This window comes from Leptonychotes weddellii, chromosome 1 (assembly GCF_054177405.1).
Source record: "Leptonychotes weddellii isolate Sample4059 chromosome 1, ASM5417740v2, whole genome shotgun sequence".
NCBI classification, from domain to species: Eukaryota; Metazoa; Chordata; class Mammalia; order Carnivora; family Phocidae; genus Leptonychotes; species Leptonychotes weddellii.
In genome coordinates this window covers 179,580,118-179,593,564 of record NC_138369.1, presented here as the reverse complement: position 1 = coordinate 179,593,564, position 13,447 = coordinate 179,580,118, and the positions used below count along the sequence as shown (strand labels likewise).

General features: G+C 38.6%; 1 protein-coding gene across 6 annotated transcripts in view; it reads left to right on the top strand.

Annotated features, from left to right (window-relative positions):
- Positions 1–12,170, top strand: part of MAP3K7CL (MAP3K7 C-terminal like) — a 64,736-nt gene extending 52,566 nt beyond the window's left edge. For 5 of the 6 annotated variants that reach the window (XM_081799200.1, XM_081799180.1, XM_081799156.1 and 2 more), the window contains 2 exons: positions 241–356; positions 11,006–12,170. In XM_081799200.1, the coding sequence (XP_081655326.1) occupies positions 241–356; positions 11,006–11,186 (297 nt within the window). In that variant the 3' untranslated portion in view covers positions 11,187–12,170. The remainder of the gene's footprint in view (positions 1–240; positions 357–11,005) is intronic. The other variant, XM_081799171.1, reaches the window with a different exon arrangement.
- Positions 12,171–13,447: the final 1,277 nt, after the last annotated feature.

Sequence of the window (13,447 nt, the reverse complement as noted above, 5' to 3'; positions counted from 1 at the left end):
GGTTCTGGCTCGGGCCTGAGAATGCCCATGAATGATACTGGAAGATGAATGTGGGGAAAGGTCAGCCCCCCTCCCTCTTTTCAGTCAAGTAGAATCAGCCAAACTCTGTCCAGTGTTGACCGACGATGCTATTCTCATGCCAAAAATCTCCCTCTAAAGGACATCAGTAGAGCGAAATCGTTGATAATGTATTCCGATGCAAATAAGTGGACTGATTTCTTCTTCTTCTTGTTTGTGAAGCCTCTGGCGCCTTGTCATGACTCCGTGGAATCCATGCAGGTGTTCAAACAACACTGCCAAATAGCAGAAGAATACAATGAGGTCAGAAAGGAAATCGCTCTGCTTGAGGAAAGGAAGTAAGTACTGTCCCTTTGAACCCTCTGGCCTCCGAGTACTGCCTACTGGTCACGGACCGGGGGAGGCAGGGAAGGAATGGGCTGAGCGTTAGGGTGAGAGGGAGGGATGGGGGCAAGTGACATTCTGTGGTTCAGAGGTTACTAGGCCACTTCTGTGGATATCATGTTTGATTATAGAAAAGACCCGAATCGAGCTGCTGAAGACAAAATGCTTTACTTTATGGAGTACTGAGAATAGCAGGAGGACTTCCTACCAGAAACTTAATTTTTAAATAAGCATTTTTAGTTCAGGAAATTAAAAATGCCAGAATGCCAGAGTCACACTATGTTTCCTATGGATGTGCCCAAAAGCCCCAGAGAACTTTGGCTTGGAGTGAATTTTGATTAATGCTTAACGGTGGAGTTTCTGCATCAAGTCAAGTCAAGAAGCCAGTGGGACAGATCTTTGGAATAATGTAAATGCATTGGTAGACTAACTGCATTTTTTAGTCCAATAGCCCAGGGAGGTTTTTTAAATCTTGATAGCTTCCATTACCACTCCAGTTTTGCTGTAGGGAATTATAGAGTTCTATTAATTAAATCATTCTAATTTTACTCACACTTAGCTTTTTCTTGCAGAATTCTCCTTTTTAATTGCACTCAGTTCTACCAGTGTCTACCCCAGTGATCCCCCATATCTTTCATACTTTCAAAGCCTCAGACACCTTTCTACCCTAGCATTGTTTAGTCCATACTTATGTATTTATTAGTGAGATCTTTTGATTAATATTTGCATCTCCTACTACATGGTAACTACTAAGTGCTTTTAATCCCTGAAGGAGGGGAGAGTCAGGTGTCGCTCACCATCGTATTTCTGAAGCCGAGCACAGTACATGGGATGTAGAGGCTGAATCAGTTTTTGTTGAGTGCGTGACACATAATCAAAACATGTTTTGATTCTTTAACTTTCTGTTTTTTTCCCACTTCCTCTTCCTGAAGTGATACATGGTATGTATTACTTAGTTTTCAAAATCAAAGCAAATGAAATATGTTTTGAGTAATTTATAAAATTCTTGGGACTCTTTGAAGACTGCCCTCCCTGCCCCTTGTCCCCCCAGGATGATGGTGGGACAGAATAACATGGTGGGGAGCAGTATGGTTATAGGGTCAGACTGCACTTACTGTAAGACCTCGATTAACAAACCTTTTCTTACTTCCTTGCTGTGTTATGCTTCAAACATAAAATCATACCTGGACTTATGGCTAAAGGGGATGAAAAAATGTTTATGAGGAGATCAGAAAAACACATCTTCCCCTCATTTATCTGAGACTTTCTTTTTGGTCTGAAAGTTCTCATAAATTGGTTGGAATGCTCAGATTGCACATTTGCACGCAATCTGAGTCCTAAAAAAAACCTTAAAGGAGCTGAAGAAGCTTATTAATAATACCCATGGGGAAGTTAAAGGAGGACTTGTATAATCAGTTGCCTATAAATGTATCTCCTCGTGTGCGTGTGTGGGTGTGTATGTGTGTGAACTGTGCTGTTGAGACAGATATAACAGGTAATTATGTATTTATTTGTAAACTCTTCACATTGAAAGTATTGGAAGACTTCGTTTATTTCAATTAACCCATAGGTGGCCTTTTTTTTTTTTGGCAATGCAAAGCTCACCCGCTAAATTGTATGTTTTGTAAGTTTATATTTTTGGGTGTTTCATTAAAAAATAGGATAATGATGTAATAGTGACTCATGTGGTCTTTTATTGAAAACATATTCCTGCTGTTTCTACATAACTAATCTTATTTTTTCCCTTAAGCCTGTTCGAACTTTGGACTTTTCTTGAAACTATGTTATCTCCCTCCTCTCCCCCCACTTTCTTCTTAAATAATTAGCTAGATGCACGGCAAAGGCCAAATTCTTTTGTTATCTCTTTTCCTTTCTTTTTTATAAAGTCTCTCAATTCCTTTTTCTCCATTCCTGCTTCTGCTCTTTGAGATCAAGACTTGCTGCTTCAAATCCTGGTCAATGTAATATTATAATTGGTTTCCCTGCCTATGTTTTCACATTGTTGGAAAAGGACACCAAGTTCTTGGCCTGGATTGCAAGCTCTAGCTCATGATGGCCTCAGCACCCCTGTAGAATGTTCTGCCTCATCCTTCGTCTTCAGCTACATCGGTCTATTCACTCTTCCTGCCTCTGTGCCCTTGCTCATTCACCAAGCTCTAGGTCTGGAGGACTGGTTCCTTCCTCTTTGCATGCCCAAATGCTACCCTCAAGGAGAGCTTAGCCAGTATCCCTGCCCAACCAGTCCACGGGGTTCATCTCTCTTCCTGGGTGAAAGAAAATACACTGGAATGATTCTTTTTTTTAAAGATTTAATATTTATTTATTTGAGAGAGAGAGAGAGCAGGCATGGGCAAGTGTTCAGGGGGAGGGGCAGAGGGAGAAGGAGAGAGAGAGGATCTCTGGAAGACTCTGCACTGAGCACAGAGCCTGAGGTGGGGCTGGATCTCATGACCCTGAGATCATGACCTGAGCCAAAATCGAGTCAACAGCGTAACTGACTGAGCCACCCAGGAGCCCCTGGAATGATTCTTCTGGCATATTTGTGGGCTGGTGTTATCAATAGTTATCTATTTAATTTTACATCCTGACTTTCTGACTGTGCAGAGTTCCCAACAAACATGGTTACCTTTTAACATCTCTTGGTGTCCCAGTCACCAAGCAGAGGGACAGGTACATAGGGTCAAACATGAGTGAGGGTGATTTTGAGTGACTGATTATAAGACACGGTAATACCCTCTGTGTATACAAACACTGTAACAGATGTGTCATTTGTTTTTTTGTTTTTGTTTTTTTTTTTTTAAAGATTTTATTTATTTATTTGAGAGAGAGAGAATGAGAGACAGAGAGCAGGAGAGGGAGGAGGGTCAGAGGGAGAAGCAGACTCCCTGCTGAGCAGGGAGCCCAATGTGGGACTCGATCCCGGGACTCCAGGATCATGACCTGAGCCAAAGGCAGTCGCTTAACCAACTGAGCCACCCAGGCGCCCCAGATGTGTCATTTGTAATTTGTATGGTCCATATTTAAAATACTGTGTCGATATCAGCAATAAGGAATTGCTAAGATAAATTGTTAAAATGGGAAGTATGATATAGCTTATATTTATCAATAAATGAGACTGGTCCTCCAGGGGTTATTGGTGATCATTGTTTTTATTAACACTTTACCGAAGCAAAAATTCATTATGTAACAGGTATTTTCCTGGGGGACATTCTTTGTGTTCAAGCAAGATAAATTAGGTCAAATGGATCTGACCCAAGTCATTAGCTCTCTGTGTTTTGATGATTTGGATAAGAATTTCTTTCCCATCATTTCATAAAGTGTGGGTGATTATGTTGTCTCTGGTGATTGGCTAGCGTGAGCTAGACACAAAGAGAGATGCTAACTCGGGTATTTTAAAAAAGAGTTTTTCTTTAGTGGAACCATGTGGGCACAGGTGAAGCTGAACTTCTCTCTCATCTCCAGAGGGGGTCACCCTGGATCAAGTTTGGGAGACTGCAGAGGAGAGAGAAGAGTTGATTATAACTATTATTTTAAATCATGTCTATTAGATAGATAAAGAGAGTCAAACATTTTCTAGGACTATAAATTCAGCATGCAGTGAATTTAATTTAAAGAATCACTTCTGGCTTATTTGATCTATGAAATGCTTGTTCTTACTTTTATTGGATTTTTTTTTTCTTCTCAATTGAAAAAAATGACAATTTTATTGAAGGCTTTGAAAACTTACCAAGAATTCTGGCATCATCCATCCTACTATTATTTCTGCCTCTTTTTAGGCCTTTTTAATGTGAACCGATATTTTTATAGAATTGCATATATAATAAAATGAAATGTGTACATGCTTTTCTCAATAAATGTTGTAAACTTTTAAAATATAACATAGTTTTTTTGTGGATCTAATGGGAAAAAGTGAGAGGTAGACATTTTATTACTTCTGAAATTTATCACCAGTATTTTGACAGCAAGTTAAAGTATATGATTAAGCTACAATTAGATCTACAATCAGATTTACAATTAGTAAAGGTTGCTTTGCTCCAGATAGGGTATTTTATCTTGTTCAAAGGAGAAACCATTTGTCTTCCGTATATGTGAAACATTGTACCAGATGCAATGGTGTTTAAAAGATTGACTTAGAATGTCAGAAACAGAGATAAACTCTTAGAAACGTCAGGATGAAAAACGTTACATAATTAAAAAAATTACTCTGGTTTTCGGTATGTTCACAGAGTTGCACTGCCATCATCACAGTTTTAGAGCATTTTCATCACCCAGGAAATAAACCTTGTACTCCTCCCCCATCAGCCAGTGGCCCCCACTCATCTACCTTCTCTCTATGGATTTGCCTCTTCTGAATATGTCATATAAGTGGAATCATACACTATATGGTCTTTTGTGACTGGTTTCTTTCACTTGGCACGATGTTTTCAAGGTTCATCCACCTTGTAGTGTGGATCAGGGCTTCATTCCTTTTCATGGCTGAGTAATATTCCATTGTATGGAGAGTCTGTATTTTATTTATCCATCCATCAGTTGATGGACATTTGGGTTGCTTGCCCTTTGGGCTATTATGAACATTCGAGTACAAGTTTTTATGTGGAGGTGTGTTTTCAGTTCAACTGGGTACGTACCTAAGAGTAGAATGGCTGTGTCATGTGATAACTCAATGGGTAAACTTTGGAGGAACTGTCAGACTGTTTCTAAAGTGGCTGCCCCATTTTATAGTCCCACCAGAAATGTATGAAGGTTCTGATTTCTCCATATCTTTGCCGACTCTTATTTTGTCTTTTTGGTTATAGCCATGCTAATGGGTGCAAAATGATGTATCATTGTGGTTTTGATTGATGCTTCCCTGACAGCTGAGCATTGTTGAGCATCTTTTCATGTGCTTTTTGGCATTTTTTATGTCTTGGAGAAATGTCCATCATAGCCTTTGCCCATTTTTTTCATTTGGGTTATTTCTCTTTTGATTACAGAATTGAAAAAAATGTTATATAATTTTTGTGGGTCCAGGCAAAACATTAGAAAAGGATTTTCATATGGGAATAACACAAAAATATCAGATCTATATCTTCAGATCTTTTTTTTTTTAAAAAGATTTATTTACTTATTTCAGAGAGAGAGACAGCACTTCAATGGAGAGGGGCTGGTGCAGAGGGAGAAGGAAACAAGCAGATTCCGTGCTCAGTGGGGATCTTGACACGGGGCTCGATCCTAGGACACTGAGATCATGACCTGAGCTGAAACCAAGAGTCCGACGCTTAACTGACTGAGCCACCCAGGCGCCCTTATCTTCAGATCTTTTAAAAATACATAAAACGATGATGGAAGGAGCAACATCTCATTGAGGGGAACATATCAGGATGGGGGAAAGGGAGCATATGGAATTTGTAACAGCATAGTCTAAAAATAGCCCTGTTATGATTTGTTTTCAGTCATGGCATTTAATTTGTTCTGAATTTTCCAATAACAATAGATGTTTAATCAGAAACATTTATTTCTTTAGGACATTCCTGATGGCAGAGATTTTAAAGCTGTGTTCTGGGGAATCTTTCAAAGATTGGGGATGGAGGAGGTGTCAGGCAGGGGACTGTCCAAAGACCAACCAGAGAAAGTCCTATTTGGTCGGTTTTATTTGCTTCACTTCAGGGTGAGATTTTCCTTGAAAAATGGTATCACAGCCAGAAAACATTGAAAACCAAACCTCATTTTTCTATTCCAATCATTTAAAAAATTCTTTAAAAAAATTTACACAGCCCCCAGAAATCAGGAAATTTATTGTCGTAAAGCAATAGTAAATGGAGTATTTCTCCCTAAGTGTTTGCAGTGTGAACAGTAATATGGTGGAAGGGACCTATCCTCTTCCCTAAGGCATCCTGATGTGGGTAAGATGCCTCTGTGTAGGGTATAGGACTCGCGTTCATTTTCCAACAGTGGAGATATGCGTCCTGAGACCAACTTCACTAGCGGGCATCGAGGAAAGTGCCTACTTTGCACTAGGATTTCAAGAAATACTTGAGTGGATGAATAGAACCAAAGAACTGTCTTGGCTCTTTACTTTGCTCCAGAGGTATAGCTGAGGACATTTTTTCATTTTAGGATTTAGCTTTGTGTGAAATCCCAATGTTCCAAACTTCTTCAGGCTTTGAGATTGCACTTTCTGTTCATGCCTCCGTCATAATGATTTAGGCCTTTTATGCCACCTACTTAACTGCTGTTCAGACTTCTAACTGGAATCTCATTCCTCAGTATCTCTCCATCTAATCTCTGCCTTGAACCATATTAAAAGGGACAGAATATTTACCACTTCTCAATGAGAGTGCCTTTAAGTAGGTCTCCCTGGCTAAGAAAAGAGGCTCCAGTCTTTGGGGGAGCAGAGTGAGGAAACATTTTGCCTTTCATCTATTCCTATTCCAGGATTAACTTTTTGTGGAGTGATCAATAGTGAAGTCTCCATTTCCTTTGGAGTAGTGGTTCTTAACGGGGCCAATTCCTCAGTCCTCAACCCCCGGATATTGGCAATGTCTGGAGACATTTTTGGTTGTAATGATCGGCGGTGGGGGAAGATGCTACTGGTATTTAGTGAATGGAGGCCAACGGTGCTGCTAAACCTTCTATGATGCCAGTGAATAGGGTAGCCTCCAATGGCAGAGATGTCTGGCCCAAATGATTAACTGTGCCAAGAGAAACTCTAGCGCAAATCTCACTTCTTCCTGCAAGCAGTGTTGCCCTTTGGCTCCCAAATGATGTAATACATTTATTCCTCATGCATTATTCATTTATAGGGCTTCAATTACCATAGTCTAGACTGTGCTTTGCAATTCCATTTCAATACCACGGATTGTTTCCCTAGCCACATGACATGAAGGTAGACTTTCACATCCTTTTTGTGCCATCTTTAGGCATCTGCTTCTTCTCTCCTGTGTATCAATGCTTGTATTAGAACACACATCTTTTAAGAACCACTGATAGTACAGTCTAAATCACTATTTAGAATAAACTTCTCCCCATGATGGAGATTGTATTTTATCACATTATTATCCAAAACCCTTTAGTTCATTATGGCCAAAACATCTAGGATTTTGTCTTTTCCAAATAAAAGCCTTAGTCAACTTTGAAAGTCCCAAGAATAATGGTAGTGGTCTTTCCAGAAACAGAAATACTTGTTCTAATGATGAATTCATGTCCCAACCTCCTGCAACATAAGGAATCTCCTTAATTTTGGAATTAGTTTCCACAAAGTTTCAAAGTTCTCTTCACTTGCACTTTCCCTTCCCCCATTTGTTGTAGCAAATAAAAACTTTTCCAGGCATATGGCTTAGGATGGGGATGGCAGATGATCTATGATGGACCCAAGGTCGCGGCCTTTTCACTGGTGAAATACATCATGTTGGAAACTATATTATAGGTTCTTGATTTCAGAAATAGGATTCCTGTAATAATGGTCTTCTACCCCCTTATCACATTACACTGAAGGGAATGCTAGAAATAATAAACACAGATTCAAAGGCAGGACCGCATTTTAGCCAGTTATAGATATTGATTTGATCCTCAGATCATCTATTTATAAAATTGTCTCCATAGCTTGATGTGCCAGGTATAATTATGAATTGCTAATGGATGAACATAAACACATCTATATAAATAGGTCTTGGACAGAAGACAACACACATTTTGACAGTATTCATTGAATATGTGTATAATTGCTTATCAGGTACATCAAACTAATTTAGAAATCTATCATTTGAGTCCTCTTCATTCCAGGAAGGAAGAAATTATTATTGACTTTCTCCAACACAAGAAAACTGCACTAGACCATCATGATCATTCCTTTTAGCTGTAAAATCTGTGATTTTGTGATTTATCTTTTCTTACCAGTCAAAACTAATAACAGATGTCCTGAGGAGTTTTAAGAGAGGTCAGATATGGAACCAGGACAATAGCTATTGTTATACCTAGTACTGCCAATTTCCAGACCATGATTTGAAAGCAAAGCTCTATTTCCATATGAATTATTTGTGTGACACAGTTCATTTGAATTTTAAGTTTTACTTATCAATTTCTTTAGGAAAGTTATATAAGGAACTTTACTAATACCTAATTATTGACCTTTACTGCTTAAACTATGCTTAGAGGCAAAGAGCCATAAACATTTAATCAGAAAGATAGGCTTGATTTCTGGCTCTTTCTTATTAGTTGGGTGACTTTTTCAATTAAGTTAAGCACTTTGCATTTCCATTTCCTCATCTTTAAAAATACATGTGATTTGTCTCTGAGGTATCTTACTCTTTAATTATTCATTCAGCAAATATTTATTGAGAGCCTTTAAATTCTAAATACCATGGAAAATTCAAAGATCAATAAGAGCCCAAAGGAACCTCGTGTATATGTATAGCAGTATTCCAACTTATCTCCCCTTTGTCCCCTTTGGGCATTTTCTTTCCAATGCTTGGTTTTGCTCAGTGGTCCTCAAAGTAGGTGCACAAGGCAGTCCATTGGGTGAAGGAAGAATATACTAGAACTTCAGTTCTGATTTGTGTTTTGTCCTTTTCCTGGGGTAATTTTTTATTTTGATAGTTTCAAACTTACAGAAGAGTTGCAAAAATCGTATATCCTTTGCTGGATTCACTAATTATTCAGAGCTTCCCCAGTTGTGCTTTATTCTCCCTCCATCAACACTGCACACTATTGAGGTTCTCTCTCTCTCTCCCTCCTATCTGTCTCTCTATCATCTATCTATCTATCTATCTATCTATCTATCTATCTATCTATCATCTATCTATGTAGTCATGTCCCATTGCTCTAAATACTTCAGTATTCTAAGAACAAGCACATTCTCTTATTTAACCACAGTACAATAATTACAAATTAAGAATTTTACATGTACTGCATGGAGCACTGGGTGTTATATGCAAACAATGAATCATGGAACACTACGTCAAAAAAGAAAAGAATTTTAGCATTGATGCAGGACTATTATTTCACAATCCACATTTAAATTACATCAATTTCTGAACAATGTCCTTCACAGCAATTTTTTTCCAGTCTGGAATTGCACATTGCACTTAGTTGTCATTTTTCTTTAGTTTCCTTAAATATGGAATGGTTCAAGCTAGCAATTTGAAGAGTACAGGCTAGCAATTTTGTAGAATTTCCCTCAATTTGAGGTTGTCTAGTGTATGCATTTTTGGCAAGGAATACCAGAAAAAGGATGTGTCCTTGGTGCCGGCCATATCTATTTATCTCCTTACTGGTGATGTCAAGGTTGATCACTTGGTTAAAGTGGTCTTCCAAGTTTCTTATGCTTTTGCCTACAGAGAAAGAAGTCTGACACACGCTTATAGGCAAAGAATTTGGTTAGATCTAGTTTAGGATTAACTGACTCACATAAGGGGAGCGGATCTGTTTTGGGTTGTCATGTTTAGTAAATCTAAACGTGGACTGGGAATCTTCAGCTCCTTATTATGTGTATTTATATCAATGAATTATTTACATGTAATTACTGAGAACTGAATTTGTTTAAGACCTTATCACTACAAGTTCCCTCCAATAACCTTAGCCTACCTCCTAAATTCTAGAGTCGGTCAGTATGAAATGTAGATATATTGTTTTGTTAAATAGGGCTGCAAGATATACATAAGCAGTAGGGAAGGACATGGGAAATAATATTTGCAGGAAGGAGTTGGATTCTTTAGTTCAAAGAAGCCTAATAAAGTTTTGTTAAGCCCTGAAGTAGAAAACAAAGGAAGACAGTAATTGAATTTGGAAGACAAAGACAATGTAAAGGACAAACTATAGTTCTACCCATAGGACAATAGATCCCATCTTAAATTATAAACTGACTTACTGTTTTTTTTCCCCCCTAAACTAATTATAACTTTTACAATTTGTTGTACTCTTTAAAAAAAAAATCACTTTTTTTTTGACTGTCGAAGGACTTATTGAGTTTTTTTGGTCTATATTTAGTATTTTGGATGTGTCTGGTAGGGGTGCTAGAAGGGTTGCTGGAGTGGTGGGGAGTGAGAGGGATGGGGTGGCTGGGTGATAGACGTTGGGGAGGGTATGTGTCATGGTGAGTGCTGTGAATCGTGTAAGACTGATGAATCACAGACCTGTGCCTCTGAAACAAATAATACATTATATATCAAAAAAAAAAAAAGAAGATAGCAGGAAGGAAAAAATGAAGGGGGGAAATCGGAGGGGGAGATGAACCATGAGAGACTATGGACTCTGAGAAACAAACTGAGGGTTCTAGAGGGGAGGGGGGTGGGGGATGAGTTAGCCTGGTGATGGTTATTAAAGAGGGCACGTATTGAATGGAACACCGGGTGTTATACACAAACAATGAATCGTGGAACACTACATCAAAAACTAATGATGTAATGTATGGTGACTAACATAATAAAATAAAATTAAAAAAATAATAAAGTGGCTAAAACTCGCGAAGCAGGAAAAGCTAAAAGTAAGGCATTGGAAGCCAGTAGAAATGGTGAAGTTCAGAAAAGCAGAAGGAAACATTCTGCTTCCATTATGCTGTTACTGCCTCCTTTAATTTGCTTGCATTAAATTTTGTGCTCTTTTCCTCAACTGCCCCCTGAATTTTCAGAAAGGAGCTCATCGCCAAGCTGGATCAGGCAGAAAGGGAGAAGGTGGATGCTGCTCAGCTGGCCCGGGAATTCGAGGAGCTGATGGAGGAGAACCGGACGTTGAAGTTGGCTCAGTCCCAATGTGTCGAGCAGCTGGAAAAACTTAGAATTCAGTATCAGAAGAGACAGGGCTCGTCCTAACTTTGAACGAGTCAATGTGAGCGTAGAAGGTTGGTGACGGCTGTGTGCTGGCCAAAAGATTTTTATTTTAAAGGGATAGTGTGTAAAGTTTCATTGTTCCTTTTTATTACCCACGTGGCAAACGTCTATAATGAATTTAACGCTTGCCAGATCGAGTTTGAGAGAAGGGATATTTTATTTGAAATAAGATGATCAAAGCAAACCTGTTATGTTTTCAGAGATCAATAATTCATTTCCAAAGATTTTTTTTTCTTCTTTAGGAAGATGTGATCATCCTGTACATCAGGGTAGAAAACGAAAACAAACAAACAAAAAAATAGAATATTGACTGACTCGGCTAAGAATCCTGAACAGAATTGAGCCATGAAACAAACCAGTAAGATGCTCGCTGCAGTTTCATAGCTGTGTATTTTTAAATTTCACGTCTTGACTATTTCAACTGTGCTCGAACCTGAAGTCAGCAACGTCTGCACACCTATTTATATTCACCAGAGTTAGGTTTAATCCCTCAATGATTGATTGTACTAAGAATAAATGGTTGCGCATCATAAAAGCTTTCTCATGAAAATATTAGCAGAAAGCATGTTTGTGCCAAAAGCACATCTACCAGTGCTAACTTGCTTTGTAATAAAAAGCTGATAAGGCTGCATTTCTTTTACGCCACGTTACCAACCAGTAAACATCTCTGCCTTTGCTTGTGTGTGTTCTGGGGGCATGGGGGGGCATGGAAAAGGATTGTTTGGATATGACTTTCGTGAGTTCCCATGAAAACATCAGTAAAGCTATAACTCTGACTTTGTTTTGGGTTTCAGGAGATATTTTGGATCAGTAATAACGAATACGAATATATGAATAAATTCAGGAATAAAATGATTTTTCCCTTGTTCCACCTATCACCTTATTTCCCCAAACTGATCTCTTTGTTTTATGTCCATTTCTACTCATGTAACTTCTTTTTCATTAAACATGAATCAAAACTGTCAATCTGTGTTTTGTCCCTTTTTGAGCTTCTCTTAGGTTAAAGATTAGTTGGGTTTGGCCACCCTGCATCAGATTGTGTTCTTATTGTATCTGAATGTGTGAAGTAAGCCGTGAAGTCCCTTTTCTTGGAAAGACTGTGGTTTCTCATGGAAATCAGGCAGAGTTCTAATATTCAATATGATGCATTTCATGTCTTAAGGTATTTTCCCAGAAAACATAAAAGAGAATAGTTGATTATGACAGTAAGATGGCTTAGGATAGACCAGCTGTTCCGGGCAGGGGATGATTTTACCCCCTGGGGGGACAGGTGGCAAAGTCTAGAGGCGTTTTGTTGTTGTTGTTGTCATGACCAAGAGGAAGAGGTACAACTAGCATCTAGAGACTAGAGGTCACAGAAGCACAGGACATCTGTTATACCCCAAGTACAAAGCATTGTCTGGCCCAGTGTGCCATTGGTGACAAGTTTGATACACCCAGGACCAGACTAGTCACTGGGTGGGTGGGCAAATGCCAAGCGGTCACAAGTTTCTTGCCATGAGGTGCAGAGTCCATGAGGTCCTTCCATCTCCTGACCCTCAGTTTCCTTATTTGTAAAATAAAGCTTTTAGATAGATCTCAAAGTTTTTAATTTTACATACTCCTATTCGCCCTGAAGCTGCTTTAACATTTGACCAAAGATGAAAGTCCCTATTATCCTGGTAGAACCTTCTTAAGTTACCCCAAGGCTTATAAATACTAATATAAAGGAGGGATTGTTCACTAAATTTCTATAAATTCAGGGTTAATGGACTGGGAAGATGAAGAGTATGTTACCAACGTTTATACACAAGAATTAGTTTTTGGTCACTGCCCATCTGAAGAGAGTTACATATATTTACAGAATTCAAGCCGTCATGACCCCTTATAGATAATGGGGGGGGCAGGAAATATAGTACCTCTGCTCTACCAGAATGAAAATAATTTTGTGAGGTCAAAATGTTTGAACACCACTGGTAATATAGTAAGGAGACACTGAATAAATAGTTTTCATGTTTGTGTCAGTCTCAGCCTGAAATTTTACTGTGTATTTCCAAAAGGTATCTATTCATGACTCAAAAGCAAGAATTTCCCTAGGTGTGAGTGTGTGTGTGTGTTTAGCAGACATTTCTTCATTGAAAATATGAAAACATCATCTACTTTTGAAGCATTACCAGAGCAATCTAAAGACAAAATTTCTTACATTGCCGGTCTTGTCTATTCATTCGTTTGACAATTTCCCCCAATCTTACTCACCGTGGCAT